At 36.4% G+C, this 16926-nt stretch overlaps 1 protein-coding gene across 1 annotated transcript in view; it reads right to left on the bottom strand.

The window, feature by feature from the left end:
- Nucleotides 1–3347: 3347 nt before the first annotated feature.
- The window catches only part of N4bp2l2 (NEDD4 binding protein 2 like 2), a 77114-nt gene continuing 63535 nt past the window's right edge, over nt 3348–16926 (bottom strand). Inside the window, 9 exon segments of the mRNA XM_047552973.1 lie at nt 3348–4327; nt 6806–6845; nt 8032–8117; nt 11390–11458; nt 11461–11602; nt 11604–11795; nt 11797–12052; nt 12054–12456; nt 12459–13114. Coding sequence (XP_047408929.1) covers nt 6822–6845; nt 8032–8117; nt 11390–11458; nt 11461–11602; nt 11604–11795; nt 11797–12052; nt 12054–12456; nt 12459–13114 — 1828 coding nt within the window. The 3' untranslated portion in view covers nt 3348–4327; nt 6806–6821.

A 16926-nucleotide genomic window follows, 5' to 3' on the forward strand; every position in this document is an offset into this window, starting at 1 on the left:
CGGGGGGTGTGGTGCTAGAGATCAAACACAAGGCTTCACACATGCCAGGCAAGCATTCTACCACAAAACCCAGCCCAGGGTGTATATTTTCTTAATTCTTAGTACTGCTAAGAAACCATGGACTTGCAAAGACTTCTCTAAATATTGGGAAACTACAAGGAACGGAAAATATACATGAATCATAACAAGAGTGACATTTATAATCTATGTATCTCTATTAGATTTGTTGGATACTGGGATTGAACCTAGGACCTCTTGCATACTAAGCAGGAGCTCTATAACTGAGCTGCACCCTTCAGTTTGTTCTTCAAACTAGAGTGTTTTACCCAGCCTCAATACCACCTTTTTCATTCTAGATCTTCTCTAATACAGGAGCTACTAGTCATGTGACAACTGGGCATTTGAAATGCAGCTAGTGCAAATTAAGTTTAAAATAGACAATGAATTTCTAAGGTTCAATATGAAAAAAATCTCACTAATGATTTTTATATTGATTATACACTGAAGTGATAATATGTTGGATATAATGGATTTACATTAAAAATTTTACCTGATTCTTTTTACTGTTTTATTGTGGTTACTATAAAGTATAAGTTATACATGTGTTTGGCATTACAGTTCTTTTAGACAGTGCTACATGAAACTTCTTGTCTACTGTATTACTACTTCTTCTATAGCGGGCACTATCCCAGGCAGTGTTGGGGCAGCAGGAAGACATGCAGCTTTGGAGGCAAGAGGTTCTGACACACTGATTGTGCAATGCCTCTGACAGGTGGAGCTACCTGATAGATGGTGGGAAATATGAGTTATTGCTCAGAAGAGAAGGCTGAGCTGGAGATAGAGCTTTGAAAATTCTGGCCCCTATGAATAGAAACAGATAGCTGAGGGTACCAGCATTTAAGGACTGTGCCCTTGAAGTGAGAACTAGTAAAGGTGAGACGATGAAATGATCAGCAGTGTAGACTGAACACTAACATAGGTGTTTGGAAGCTCAGAGGGAGGAAGTTTCAAGGAGAAGAAAATGATCATCAGTACCTAGAAGTGATCCCAGACACTTTCTTTTGGGCTTAATTCCCACAATTAACTAATCAACAAACTGTATTTTCCCAGATTTATTCTTCAAAATCACATTGTTTAAAGTTAACTTTGTGTATCTGTTTCCTCCCACTAGACAATAAGTTCAAGGGCAGGGAAAGTGTCTTATTTTTTATTCTTGTCATCCAGGATATACACAATGCCTGATATTCAGAAGGTGCTCAATAATTATATGAGAACCCGAACTACTTTCTTAGTTGATGAGCCTGAAGCTAGTTTTTACTAAAAATTGGCTCAGTTCCAAAGGCTGAGGCCACAAGTTCAAGCCTAGTCTAGGCAACTTAGTGAGATCCCATTTCAAAATAAAATAGAAAAAATGGGGACCTGGGGTGTAGCTCAATGGTAGAGCACTTGTCTAGTATACATGACGCTGTACATTCAATCTACAGCACCATAAAAAAACACTGAACCAAATAGTGCATAATGTCAGGTGAGGAATAAACAGAGTAAGTAATCTTACAGATCTGAGAGCAGCCTTGCTGTTAGCTGTGTTCAGATCATCTAACAAACAACCCCAGAGTCTTACTATGTGACAGTCTCCATAGAAGTGGGTACCTCTTAGAGAATACCTATGATAAAACACTCATTAGTACACACTGTTTACACGACCAGCTTTTCAGCTCTAGGGTCATTTTTCTATTATGTGGCGACTGCCACAATCTCATCTTTGTACACTAGAAATCATTACTATTATGAACATAAAACAATCTTGAAGACAGGTGCAGTGGTGCACACCTGTGGTCCCAGTTGTTTGGGAGTATAATGAGACCCTATCTAAAAAAAAAAAAAAAAAAAAAGGAAGAGAAGAAGAAGGGGAGGTAAGAAAAGCTAGTGGATAATCTGCCAATACAGAAATCTCCTTTGGATAAGTCTGGCTTTGATAATGCTACACACCCCCGAGACACACACACACACACACACACACACAAACTTCTGAATTCCATATTTCTCTCTTATAACAGAGTCTTCGCAGCACCTAATATTGCCACTGTGCACAGGGACATTTGGTATAAGCTCTGAGGAGGGAGCCTTGGAGGGAGGGAGAATAGCCCACACCCATTTTTCTAAAGCTCTAATTTCCAGAAATTAGGGAAAGGCAATAAAAGTTGTAGAAAGTATAGGCCTGGGTATGTATCAGTACAGCATAAAGGTGCTCCATGACTGGTCCCTGCCCACACCATACCCATCATTGAAAGTTTCTAATTCTATCCTTAGATATAGCTCTGGTGATGCAGATTCTGTATATTAGCCAGAAAGTTTCAGATGCTTTGCTATTGAAAGTACCTACGAAAGTCATAATTTGCCAGATGTCAAAGCCCCCTCCCTGATTAGCTGTCTTCCCCCTTCCCTTGATTCTGCTTCCTGGCTCTTCCATCATCCTTCCTCTAGAAGCCTGAGAAAGACTTTTGGAGAAGAGAAACAAGAAAGAAAAATAATGAAGAATATGTCAACACCCTAATACCAGTCAGATCTGTGCTGAAAATATCATATCCTGGGTCAAAGGCAGTTCAGTTTCACAATAGCTCAAGGAGCCTGAAGAGGACCACCATACAGTGAAGTCTAGGGTCTCTGTCCAGAAGGGACTGACCAAGACTACAAAATGAACACACGGAAAACGTTGAGCTATTTTAAATAAAGCACTAAATTCCAAATAAAGATGGCAGATTGAACACAAGCATTTAACTTCCACCCTGTCCTCGAAATCCCCATACTAAAATGTATTCTTTACATTGGGAGGTTTGGGGAGGCAGTGGGAGGCAATAGAATTTTGTAAAATGTAGAGCAAAAGTCCAAGTGTTCATTAATTTGAGGAAAAAGACCCCTGAATTACAGAAAACCAAGAAACACAATTTACCCAGCAGAATCCCTAAATCCCAGGAAATGGAAGATCTGGGGATGGAGGTAGGGCTTTAAACTAGAAGGTAATTCAAAATATGTTTAAGAAATAGACATCAGCTTTGGGACATGTCAGCAGTAGAGCACACACAGGCCTAGGCCTAGGTTTGATCCCAGCATACCCTGCAGACAAACATCCCTTCCCCACCTAGAGTGGTATTGTTTGGAGAAGTTAAAGACAGAGGATCCTCCAAGAGGGGCTTAAGACAGGTTGGACACCCTTCCTGAAAACAGGGGACTAAGTAAATGTCTACAATGTTCAAGAATGAGTAGACAATTGCCCCTTGGTTTATATTTTCTTGGTTTATATTTCCATATCTTAAGTACAACTAAACTAAAACAGAATTTAAAATAATAAAACAATAATAGTAGCCTTAGTATATTATAGGTCCCACAATCCCTAATCAAATCTGGAGGTCAGATATATTTCAGAACTCAGAATATGTTTACTTGTTGAAGTAATATATATAAGAATACATATTACTTTATATTCCCATAATTATTAGGGACAGCCCCTAATAATTATGTACATTAATATTGCTGCAGTGAAATATATGAATATACTTAAATACATAGCACATGGTGATAAATCAGGAGTAAAATTAATCAATTTGAGTCAGGCTTAGCTACCAAATAGTTTTAATTCTAAACTTATTTTAAAAACAAAACAGTGTTGCCAGGGGCTAGGCGTACAGAAAATGGGGAAATGTTTAATGGGTGGGTACAGAATTGCAGTTTTATGAAATGAAGAGTTCTAGAGATGGGTGATGGAGATGGTGGGACATTATACATGTAAAAATGGCTAAGAGGATAAATATTATTGTGTATTTTACCACAATATTATGAAATGAAGAGTTCTAGAGATGGGTGATGGAGATGGTGGGACATTATACATGTAAAAATGGCTAAGAGGATAAATATTATTGTGTATTTTACCACAATAAAAAAATTGGAAAAACAAAACGGAAACAATCTTGGTTTTTAGAGCTTTTTGGATTTCAGAATTCTAGAAATGAAATCTCATGCCAATAGTTAGATACAGGGCCTACATTTCTAATCTTGATGCAATTTTAAAAATAAGCTTCTCAATTTTTCTGTACCTTATTTTCTTCTATAAAATAAAAATATGGCAAACGTCCTCAAAATTAATAGTAAAATGCTTAAATTGTTACCTCTTCCGTTGAGTTTTTAAATTATTTTCAGATAACTTATCAAGAACAGTTAGACAGATTTTCCAAACCACTTTTGGTATCCAATGGGTACATCCCTGAAAAGAATTCTTCAGGTCAGCGCTGAGCACTCTAGCTTTTCTCAGTGATCAGGATCTTCAGCAGCACTGTGGAAATGGGAGGATTCAGCTATAAACAAATACAAACCCAGACAAGTCCAGACAAAATGATGACAGGTACAGAGTTTGTTTCCAGATTCCCAGTGCCCTACTTATGCTACTTCCCTGGCATCTAGAACTGTACACTATCCTTCTAGTTCACAGTTCATCTGTTCCTACCTCATGCATGAGCCCATTCCACAGAATTTCCCAACAATCCATTCCTAAATTGAAACTTGTTCTTCATGCAATTCCCTGAGGTCCAGTTATTTAATTAACAAAAAGGTGTTATCACTAATTCAAGCACATGTATTAGTAAGTTTATGAGGTCAGATGTTCCTCTCCCAGATAACACAATTTCTACTGTGCCAGGGAGCATTTAACAATGTTTTCACCCAAGGAAGTATTTAGGAAAGGCACTGCAAAATAATTTGGGAAGTTATTTCATTTATTCCTCATTTAATATCTCCATGACATGTTCGTATTATAAACCTATTTCTACAGGTAAAAAATTGAGGCTCTAAGGAGGTAATTTGTTTACGATCACACAGTGTTATGGTTTAGATATGAGGTGTTCCCCCAAAAGTTCACATGTGAGATGATGTAAGAATGTTCAGAGGTGGAATGACTAGGTTATGAGAGCCTTAACCTAACTGATGGATGAATCTACTGATGTGGACTAACTGAGCAGTAACTGTAGGCAGATAGGGTGTGGCTAGAAGAAGATCACAGCGGGTATACCTTTGGGGTTTGTATTTTGTGAGCAGAGGTGTCTCTCTCTGCTTCCTGATTGTCATATCCTGAGCAGCTTCCCTCTGCCATGCCCTTCTCCCAGGACGTTCTGTCTCATCTTGGGCCCAGAGTTATGGAGCCGGCCAACCATGAACTGAATCTCTGAAACCCTAAGTCAAAATAAGCTTTTCCTCCTCTAAATTGTTCTCTTCCAGTCTTTTGGTCATAGTGACACAAAGCTGACTAAAACACACAGCCAGGTAGTAGTAGCTCTAAAATGGAAACCCATTCTCTCCAATACCCTACCTAAACAAAGGAGTGCCACAATATCAACACTTTGTAATCATCAAGGACTGTATTTTGAAATGGGCAAGACCTTGAGGCTCCCAGAGCTAAATGGGACTCTCCTGTTAGTTAGTTCCTCTTTCTAAATTTCTGTTTACCCTTTAAGACCTACATTATGCCAAACACAAAATGGAGAGACCCTTTCTCAATTGTAAAAAAAAAAAAAAAAAAACAAAAAAATAAAACCCACAAAAAACATACACAGCTATAACCCTCACAAAATGTCCTGACAAGGAAGAAAAAAAAAAAAAAAAAAAGCATTAGGGTCAGACTGTTAGGTGAAGTCCAGTCCATAGAAGGCAATTTGGAGTGCATGAAGAAGATCAACATTAAAATTAAAATTATGGTCTAAAAAGTGTCCTTGACACAAAATATTCAACTTAGCAGATAGAAGACTCTTTCGTTAACCATAACCAAATACAGCCATGGTTACTAGTGTTGCTTGTACTAGTATCTTGACATATTGGGGCCACCTTCGGCAGTGAGGGAAAACAGTGCTTTCCTAACTTCCATTTCTACAACATAAATTTCAGGAGGGCAGGGATGTTTTCACTGCCATATCCTCAGAATATAAAACAATATCTGACATGAGACAACTCAAATATCTGTTGGATAAATGAATGAATGTCTTCCCCACCTTTCTCTAGAATTCCTCAACTCTTATCTGGTCCATATTTATCACACATTTTTCTAGTGGTCCTTCTAAATCTCTAAACTCTTACCCTAAATCTTTAGTTCTTTTCCCTCCTTTTTCAGCAGAAGCAGGTTTAAAAGAAACAAAAATATTTTTATTGGGTATATGAGAAATGGAAATACAGAATACTCTTAGAAATAAAGAGTTATAATCAAGAAAGAAAACTATGGTAAATCACAATGTATTCAATTCTTATCAAATGCAGACACATATACACTGAAATTGTAGCAGCTGTGTTTATTTCATAATTTAGGCATTTGGGGGAAAAAGTGCAATGTGTTTATTTTAATGTCAGCTTGATGTCAAGTTTAAAATATAACACAAATGTGTCTATATGATTTCTCTCTTTTCTGAATCTCTTAATGCAGTATTTAAATATAACCTACATCCTTAATTCCTAGCCCTAGTCACATATCAACCCTAGGGGAGATTTCTCATAAATTTTGTGTTTTTAGAATGCTCTAAAATATATTCTAACCAATAAAGTGGGAAAATAAATTTGGGACCAACAATCTATGCTTTGTCGTATTTCACAAAAATATCTACATTTAAAGGAAATAAAAGCAACATGCGCAATAGCACACAGTGTTACTATGGTAACAAACTGCATTTTTTAGATCTTACTCTTCTACTGTGGTACATATGAGCTTTTACAACCAAATAATGTCAATATTCACTCTGATCATATAGAGGTCTCTGGAATAAGTTATACTTACAGTTCAAGAATTTTTTCTAACCAATCTTCTTCTGTCTTTTCTAGAAATTATAAAATACATAAAATAATGATTAGTACTTGGCATCGTGGTTAAGTTTAAGAAACATTACAACCACAAATGTCAATACGAATAAATTGAAGTATTGCTGTGTATGTGTGCGTGTATTTGTATTTGTGTATGTGTGTGTGTGTGTGTGTGTGTGTGTGTGTAAGTAGTAACAAGATCTCCATGGAGAATAAGGAAAAATAAGAAGCATAAAAACATATATTTGGTTTTACTATATGGACACACAAATGTACTTTCCGCAGCAGTACTTACAAGTAAGAAATACCTATTATCCTAAATTATTAGTTATATAATGTTTCCCTAAACTTCCATTTTACTATTATTTCAAAATGTATTCCTATCAATGCCTCTGGGCTCATTCAAATCACTATTAAAATTAACATAATCAGAACCCCAGCCACCCCCATCATGTTAGAGTATTGGCTTTTCCAGAGTTTCCATCTATCATCTTTCTAACTGTCTAAGCCAGTCCTCCTCCAGTCTCCTGGAAAATGAACAGCCCTCAAAAACAGGCATGTTTTACACTATGGACCAACAAATCACACCAACAATGAGATACTGCCAAGTCAAGTAAATATGAATCTAATTTATAGCTGTTATTCTATAACAGGATAATATTGAGGGCTGGATAGGCAAAAGATGCAATGAATAATAAAGGACTCTCCCAAAATGGACACCTTAGTCATCCAAAGTGTTGAAGTGCACACACTTCAATAAAGGGAATTTATACAACTTTCTCTTAGGACAAATTAAAAGAAAATTTGCAAATATTATCTACTCATCCACACATATTCTTTTATCATTTTTAAAATAATGCCTTCCCCCTGCACCCTACCACTTTCTAATTTAGCATAATGGATGTAGCACTTCTGTTAAGTTTGATGAACAGAATTTTCTCCAATTTTAGGGTTTTTTTGTACTGAAGATTGAACCCAAGGATGCTTAACCACTGAGCCACATCCCCAGCCCTTTTTATTTTTTATTTTTATTTATTTATTTATTTATTTTTATTGTAAACAAATGGGATACATGTTGTTTCTCTCCCTTTTTATTTTTTATTTGAGACAGGGTCTTGTTAAGTTGCTTAGGGCCTTGCTAGGTTCCAATTTATTTTTTAAAAAACAGTTAAGAGATCTTCTGTGAAAGTTATAAAAATATACCTCTACTGACATCTTCCATTGCAAATAGATCATCTTCAGGGTCTTCCAGTCAAGGGGAATAACATAGTCATCAGGTATTAAGGATTCTGTGAAAAAAAGGAGGAACAAATTTGATCTCAAATGTCACACAGATTTTTTTTACCCTAAATGTGAAGATATGCAAACAATATCTAGGTTGCTATAACATTAACACTCTGATTTTGAAGATATTTCAGTGATGGCTAAATTAGGAGTCTGTCTCAGACTTTTATTAGTAAACAGTATCCAGACTAAATGAAATTCTTATATATACATATATAAAATGACATGTATCATAGTTAATATTTTCATGTAAGTACAAATATATACACATAAATACACACACATATAAAGTTTTAAGTAGTACTGTCACAAGGCATAACATTTAAGTAGTCATCCTTTTCTGTGACATATATTAAACATTTCAACAGTAGCAAATTTAGTCTTCCTAAAAATTGTTCCTTCCATATATGAGTGTCTGGGAGAAAATTTCCTCAAAATTAAGAAGCTCATAACAAGTCCAAACATTAACACACAACCATAACATACAACATCAGCCATGCCAAACCACAAAATTTATTTTCCTTTACTAGGATTCATTGTGTTCCCTGACTTATTTACAAGGCCAGTGATCATACACCAGAGCTTGGCTTGTCCAATTTAGCCAAGCAAATCAGTTCACAGCCTCCACTTATAGTTTCTTCCTTTCCCTTTTAAGAACATGCCATTTCCAAATGTGAAATTCTTTCTTTTTGCTTTTCTTTCAAGCCATGTTCTTTCTCTTTTGTATAAAGACTGTTTGAATGAGGTCTATTTCCTTTAAAAAGTTTCTGAAGTCTAATTAATGGATGCTTGATCATTGTTGATTATGATGATATTGAACATTCAAGAGAGGAAGAAGTTTTAGAATCTTTTACACCAGTAACTTCATGCTTTTTGGTACTGATCTAAGGCAGTAACTGTTAATCTTTCTGGTCATGGACCTCTCTGAGAAGCTAATAAAATCTATGAACTTCCACCCAGGAAAGGGGCACAAAATAATACCAAAAAATTACATATAATTTCAGAATATAAACATGGAACTAAGATCCCTGAACCTAAAATGTCTTAAAATTCTCCAAAACAAATACATTGCATTTATTTATTTATTTATTTATTATACTTATTTTTTAACAGTGAAGGAAGGTTTATCTTGGCCAAGAATAGAAAAGCATGACACAGGCTCAAAGATTAGCTTCTTATGCATTTTATTTTTATTTATTTATTTTGGTATGGGGGATTGAGCTCAGGGGCACTCAACCACTGAGCACATCCTCAGCCCTATTTTGTATTTTATTGAAAGACAGGGTCTCACCAAGTTGCTTAGTGCCTCGCTTTTGCTTAGGCTGGCTTTGAACGCCTGATCCTCCTGCCTCAGCCTCCTGAGCTGCTGGGATTACAAGAGCACACCCCAACGCCTAGCCTATCATGCATTTTACATTTTAAAAATTTGTTTTGTTTTGTTTTGGTTTGGTTTGGTTTGGTGTTTTGGTTAGCTTGTTGGTAATTTATTAGGATAGAAAAATTGCAGTTAAAACATGACTTATTCACAAAGGTAAGAAATATGTTTGTTGTGATGTCAGAATCTCAAGACTAGATTGTTAATTATGACCCCCACACTGAGACTGAGATAATTTTTGGTCTGAGTTTCTGGGACCAAATTTATCTGGAATATCATAATTATAGGAACAAAGTGAAAAACCAGGGTGGACATGTTTTGAGATGGTGCAGGGCATGGGAACCCAGGTAGGTAAAGGAGAATAGGAAGATCCAGGAGAACTGCAGGGATTACAACTTGGGCTTCTGGTGCTTAACCTATCCCCAAGGAAGATAGATAACTAGGAAGCATCAGGCATTGAGCTATAGAGAAGGAAAAGTTGGGATTTGTGTTCCATTTCCTCTATAGGACATTAGCACCTTAAATATGATTATTGTTTAGCAGAAATTTACTTAAATACTGGTAATCATATATTCATTTGTTTTATTCACAGGTAGAATTTCATTTCCAAAAACTAACATTCTTAAGAACCTAAAGGAGGGGCTGGGATTGTAGCTCAGTGGTTGAGCACTTGCCTGGCATGTGTGAGGCACTGGGTTCGATTCTCAGTACTGCATACAAATAAATAAAGAGTAATCAACTAATAACTATTTTTAAAGAAGAACCTAAAGGAACCTTTTCAAGTCAACTAGTTGAACTCTCTTCTAACCTCTTTAGTACCCTTCTCAATCTTTAAAAAATACATTCAGCTATTTCCAGTGTCTTTTTATCATTTAATCTTTGTTATCATTACTAATCTCATATCTGGGAGCCATAATTATGCAAAAGGAGCCATGTGCCAAACAGGGAAGTTAGATAGTAGAAAGATTGAAAAAAGTAATAAGCCCATCTCTGTTACATGGTCACTGTTTGTCTGCCTCATCCTTCATTCTTCTCAGTGTCTACTTAAATGGAGAGTCCAAGTATACTACACACTCAATGACACTTAAGAAGACTATTTTGGTGGCAAGGGATGGGAGCTTTAAAAAGCAATGTCAAACTGTGGTATATATATATATATATATATAATATATATATATATATACACAATGGAATATTACTCAGCTATAAAGAATAATAAAATTATGGCATTTGCAGGTAAATGGATGAAACTGGAGAACATCATGCTAAGTGAGATAAGCCAATCTCAAAAATCCAAAGGACGAATGATCTCACTAATAAGCGGATGATGACACATAATGGGGGGTGGGAGGCGTGCAAGAATGGAGGAAGGAGGGACTGTATAGTGGGAAGAGAGGGGTGGGAGGGGTGGGGGGGGAGGAAAAATAACAGAATGAATCAAACATCATTACCCTATGTAAATGTATGATTACGCAAATTGTATGCTGTTACTCATGTACAAACAGAAAACAACATGTATCCCATTTGTTTACAATAAAAATAATTTAAAAAAAAAAGCAAATGTCCTTGACTATGGGTCCTCACTTTGGGGGCTGAAAGTTATCACACAACCCATAAATTACACTAAATTATTAACAGCAGGTAGAAATACCTTAGAATTTACTTGTTTTCTTATTGACTTATAAGAGCACTTTCTATTAAGACTATTAATGCTTTTTTGTCATCGATGGTTCTTTTTAGATTTTCACTTGCCTTTTAAATTGACTTGGTTGTTTTTGGAATAGACATTTAAAATTTTACATGTGTAAAATTTATGTATAAATAATATGACAAATAAAAAATAGAATTTTACTTGCACATGTTAAAATGGACCTTTTATTGTTGTAAATGAAAACAATTTACCCATTGAACTCCAGGGAGATCCAAAAAGCTTTACTAGTTGAAGGCAAATCCTTTTTGATAAAGGGAGCGCAAGGAATTAAAATCAGTGCTTGTTACATCTTGGAAATCCTCAGTTGGTAAATACTGTAATGGCTTAGATTCTCTCCATCTCTTCAGTTTTTCACCAAATCTTTCAGAAGTAACCCTCAAAGAGCACGAAGTATCAGGTTGCCTAATGAAAAACGTCTGAATAAATAAGTCCTATATCTTTTATCTTATTACCTATATTGTTTGGATTTGAAAGTCAAAAATGTTTTTTTGTTGGTAAAGATACCATCCAAAAACTAGATATATAATGCAACACAAGAGAAGGAATAGGGCTTTTGTAAAAATACATAGCATGCCCTAGTCTACTAAATGATAAGGTAGTGAGCATAAAAATTTCCACCAATATTTAGAGGTGAATCTTTGATAATATCAGGGTAAAACCACAATGGATGATGGTGAAAGGTCATAACTTTTTGCTCATTCTCTTCTTTGTTATTTATTTCTGAAATTCTATCTTTTGTTTCTCCCCAATTAATGTTCAATCCAAAATTTTTAGATAACAGGCCACATTTCCTCCCCTTCTTTGCATTGAGATGACTCTGTCCCAGTAAGTTTAAAGTTGGTACCAATTTAAATCCTATTCTGCCTCCTTTCCTTATTTGTTGTTGATTGTAAGGCACTTTGGGTGATATCCAGTTGAGATAAGCAGTTGCTGAGGATATCTGTCTTTGCTTCCATGAATGAATCTAAAGTTTCAGTTGGATGTGACAAACCTTCATTTTCTCTCAGTAGCTTCTCCTCTATCAATATTTCTGGACCACTTTCTGGTTCTGATACTCCTTCAGAAGTGGAGATCAATTTAATCAATTGCTCTCTGCTGTCAGAATGGGTCACTTTCCGTGATCTATCTTTCTTTCGTCTCTGTTCACACACAAACTTATGTGGTCCCTCAGGCCAGTTACCAAAACAGGATTGTCTCTCAGAGCCTAGTTGTAATTCTTCATCAGATAAATTGGTTGTGAAAAAAGCCCAATAATTGTTTTAGTTGTATGTATTCCTTGTTCCTCTTTTAAAACTTTATCTGAAGTTCGGGATCCACGTTGATGGCACAGAATTGGTTCATTTGAGAGAATTTTATTTACCATTTCTCTTTGCTGCATAAATGAACATGGGGTTTCATCAGCAAATAGGTCCTGGGTGTCTAATGATAACTTTTGCCTATCTCCAACATGCTTTTCTACCTTCATGCCCAAGCAGTCATCCCTTGTTATATAGAAAAGATTTTGAATTTCTGTTGGACAAGTAACAGAGCTTTCATTTGGCATTGATGACAAAGTTAGAAACAAGTCATCATTTTCTTCTGGTGTCTTGTCCAACTCAACTGTAGATATACCATTTGGAAAACTGTCTTCAGGATCTATGATTTTCTGACTTTTTTCTTTATAGCCATTCACAAAATCTCCTACGTCATTTTGTAGGCCACCAGTGAAGGGACACACTGATTCTCTTTTGTTCTCTTCTAAATCTTCCTCTTCACTCTGACATGGGACCTGATCTCCTAGTTTAAGATAACTTAAAGTTTCAGATGAGTTTTCATCCACGATTTCACTAAGACTATTATGCTTTTTGTTTCTTTTTCTTTTTCTCTTCTGTTTGGTTTTGCTGAGTCTGTACCCAGTTTTCTTCAAAATGCTTTCTCTGAAATATAAAAGGATGAAAAAAAGTTATAACAATTATTTGTATAACATTAGCAAACTATAACACAAAGTGCAGTTTTAAAAATCACTAGTACAAGAGATTCTGAAGTGTACATGTACTTTCATTATATTTAAAAATCACTTTTAAAAAGAGATATTTTAGCTGGGTCCAGTAGCTCAGGAGGCTGAGGCAGGAGGATCACAAGTTCAAAGCCAGCCTCAGCAAAAGCAAAGTGCTAAGCAACTCAGTGGGACCCTGTATCTAAATAAAAAACAAAACAGCCTGGGGCCTCTGAGTTCAATCCCCGGTTATCACTCCCTGCTGAAAAAAATGAGATATTTTAATCCTGTAAATTAAAAGTGAGGACTGGGGAGATAGCTCAGTCGGTAGAGTGCTTGCCTTGCAAGCACAAGACCCTGAGTTCGATCCCCAGTACTGCAAAAAAAAAAAAATTAAAAGTGAGTATACTTTAAGAAATTTAAAGCTGACATGCACATAGTCATTTCAAAACCCAATAACTTTATTAAAAGCTAATATATTCCTTTAAGAAAATATTTCATATATATATGTATATATATATATATACATATATATATATGTATATGTCTCTGTTAAAACCTACCAATAGAGATATTAGATTTTTCTAACATTTTAGATTTTGAAAAATCAAAAATGGCTAGTAGGATCTCAGAATGGCATGACTTTAGTGGCCGTAATAGCTATGTTTTTCCTACACATATACACTTAGGCAATTAATTTGCTCCATCAAATTATACACAATGGTTAATAATGAGCAGTTGGGTCCAGTATTTGGCGATTTGCTTTTGATTGCCTTGCTAGCAGTTTGTGCTATACCACTACTTTATGGGGTGTTTGGATATATGTAAAGTCATTTTTGGTGGTCACAATGACTGGCAATATGTTAATGACATTTGGCACTGAAGCCAGGGATGCCAACCATCTGTAACACCCAGTCAAAAATCGTCACACCCAAAAGACCAATAGTGCTCTCATCAAGCATACAGCATTCATGGCTCCCCGTAATCAAAGATAATACTTGATGCTAACAGAAAAAGGAGGATGTAAGAAATTTTCTAATTTGGAATGTGAAGGTTATCCTCTCTTCCACCCTGGATAATCATTGTCAGGGATAAGGTGCCAAGAAAACAGAAAAAGGACATTAGAAATAGGTAATGGGGAAAATATCAAGAATAGAGTTATAGAAAAATAAGCAGAGCAGCAAACAAATAAGTATGAAAGCATAGTGATGATGAGAAAAAGGGAATAGTCAGTCAACTGTTCTCAGGCTGGGCACTGAACAAAGGAGTTTATGAAACCTAGCTCTGGCCTCTGGCCTGCCTTATTCCATTCCACACTGATAGGTAATTTTTAATAGACAGGATTCATGAAACCTTGTTCTTTGTCACCTAATTGCTGCTGCCCTTGTTCACACACTCCTGAGTGTTTGCTTAGAAAGAATATTAAGAAATGCTAATATACCTAGAAGTAATTGTTAATGGGCCTCTTCTAAAAAGGGTATCAAGTAAAGAATATTTATCTTTGGTAATATCTCCTTTATAATCAGTTCTATCTGATTCTAACGAAAGTTCTAGGTGAAGTCCAATGTGTAACACCAGTTATGAAATTCATACTGAAGACTAGTATGTTGTTCTGAAATAAACTCCCATCTTTGCCCAAGTGTGAATGAATCATCCCATTGCAGGGCAAGGAGTAAAAGAATGGGTAGAATTTTTTGTTACTTTATTGGCAATATACTGAGACTTGAAGACTACTCCAGCTCTAGTTCTGGTTCACTGATTCACTAATTCTGTGGAGCTGAATGCACTTAATGTGTAGCCATTGTGCCCTCTTAACAGTTCTCACTGGTCAAGGGAAGAGAACCCTCAGAGAAACGTGCATGGTTCATAACCAAAATGTTTTTAACTCTTGTGCTATCACAAAGACTAAGATCCACATTCCTACTTTGAAAATTGGCTTTAAAAAAAAATGGCTGGGGGCTGAGGTCGTAGCTCAGTGGTAGAGCTCCTGCCTAGCAAGTGTGAGGTCCTGGGTTCGATCCTCAGCACCACATAAAGATAAGTAAATAAAATAAAGGTATTGTGTCTATCTACAACTAAAAAAATACATTAAAAAATAAATGGCTGGGGTCTGGGAATGAGGCTCAGGGTAGAACACTTGTTTAGCATGTGGGAGGCACTGGGTTCCACTCCTAGCACTAAAAAAAAAAAGAAAAAGAAAAAACTCAGTTGGGGATGTAGCTTACCTAGCATGCACAAGGCCTAAACCCCCAATGCTGGAAAAAAAAATCGTATACAATTATGAATTAGGACTGTTTAATTGCTTTACATGTACCTAATAACCTAATCTTCATAACTATATAAAGGAAGGATAAATGTTAATTTTATCCCTATCTCACAAAGCAGGTGAAACAGAGTGTCCCAGAATCACATGGCTAGAAGTAGGATTCAGACCTAGGCCAATTGTTCTACTGAACTCAGTCTCTTGTCAGGCGTGGTGGCCACATCTGTAATACCAGCAGCTTGGGAGGCTGAGGCAGGAGGATTGCAAGTTCAAAGCCAGCCTCAGAAACTTAACGAGGCCATAAGCAACTCAGTGAAACCCTGTCTCAAAATAAAAAAGGACTGGGGATGTGACACAGTAGTAGAGCACCCCTGGGTTCAATCCCTGGTATCAATAAAAAGAAAAATCCAAGAACAATTCATACTCTTTAACCATTATATGAAACAGCCTCTCAATTTAAAAAGTCTTAAAAAATACAACCTCTCTTTCTTTTCCCTCCTCTCATCTTCAGACTTATGTTAGAGCTACTCAGTGGCAAGGGTTGAGGCCTTTCAGGAGAGGGGCACTTGGACCTATTTATCACTAACCTAATATATGTCATGATATCTTGAGACTTTGTGCTTGCATGTGAGCTCTCTCATTCTCTCTCAAGAAGAGAGAGGAGGGCTGGGGCTGCAGCTCAGTGGTAGAGCACTTGCCTAGCATGTGTGATACACTGGGTTTGATCCTCAGCACCACATAAAAATAAATAAAGAAAAATAAAGGCTTTGCGTCCATTTACAACTAAAATAATTTTAAAAATAAAAAAAGAAATAAGAGGAGACTTGTGGAACAGGAATCCCTCTCCCTAATGTGCCTTCATGTCAAGGCTCCCCTGAGAACTGGGAAGGCTGAATAGATGGCCCACAACTTCTACAGGCAAAGGACACCAGTGGCTCCTCCTGGAAGTTAGTTCACTTATCATGGGTGGAGGTAGTAAGAAGTGATCACTTCTAGACACTTTTTGAAGGAAAAAACAAGTTAAGATTTTAAAACAATTGGGATATGAGAGAAAAAAAGATAGGAATCAGGTATGGGTGCAAGGATTTCCTTCTGAATAACTGGAGGTATGACTTGGCCATGTACTAAGTCACAGAAATCTATGTGAGGTATGAGTCTGGAGAGAGGGTTGGTAAAACAGTTGCCACAAAGCCTAAACCGATAAGCTAATTTGTCCTTATAGCAGAGGTAAGAAAGTGGAAAAGAGGAAGGCTTCATTAATATTCTTCAAGGGTTCCTTTGTTTTCTAACTGGATCACAATATGATAGCTACTTCGAGAAAGAATAAAAGGGATCACTTAAGATAATGACCCAGTATGCCTAAAGAAAAGTGAACACATTTGATCACAAAGAATGAGGTAGCTCAAAAAATCATAATAATAGGGCTGGGGAGATAGCTCAGCTGGTAGAGTGCTTGCCTTGCAAGCACAAGGCCCTGAGTTCGATCCCCA

Source organism: Sciurus carolinensis, chromosome 5 (genome assembly GCF_902686445.1).
Source record: "Sciurus carolinensis chromosome 5, mSciCar1.2, whole genome shotgun sequence".
NCBI classification, from domain to species: domain Eukaryota; kingdom Metazoa; phylum Chordata; class Mammalia; order Rodentia; family Sciuridae; genus Sciurus; species Sciurus carolinensis.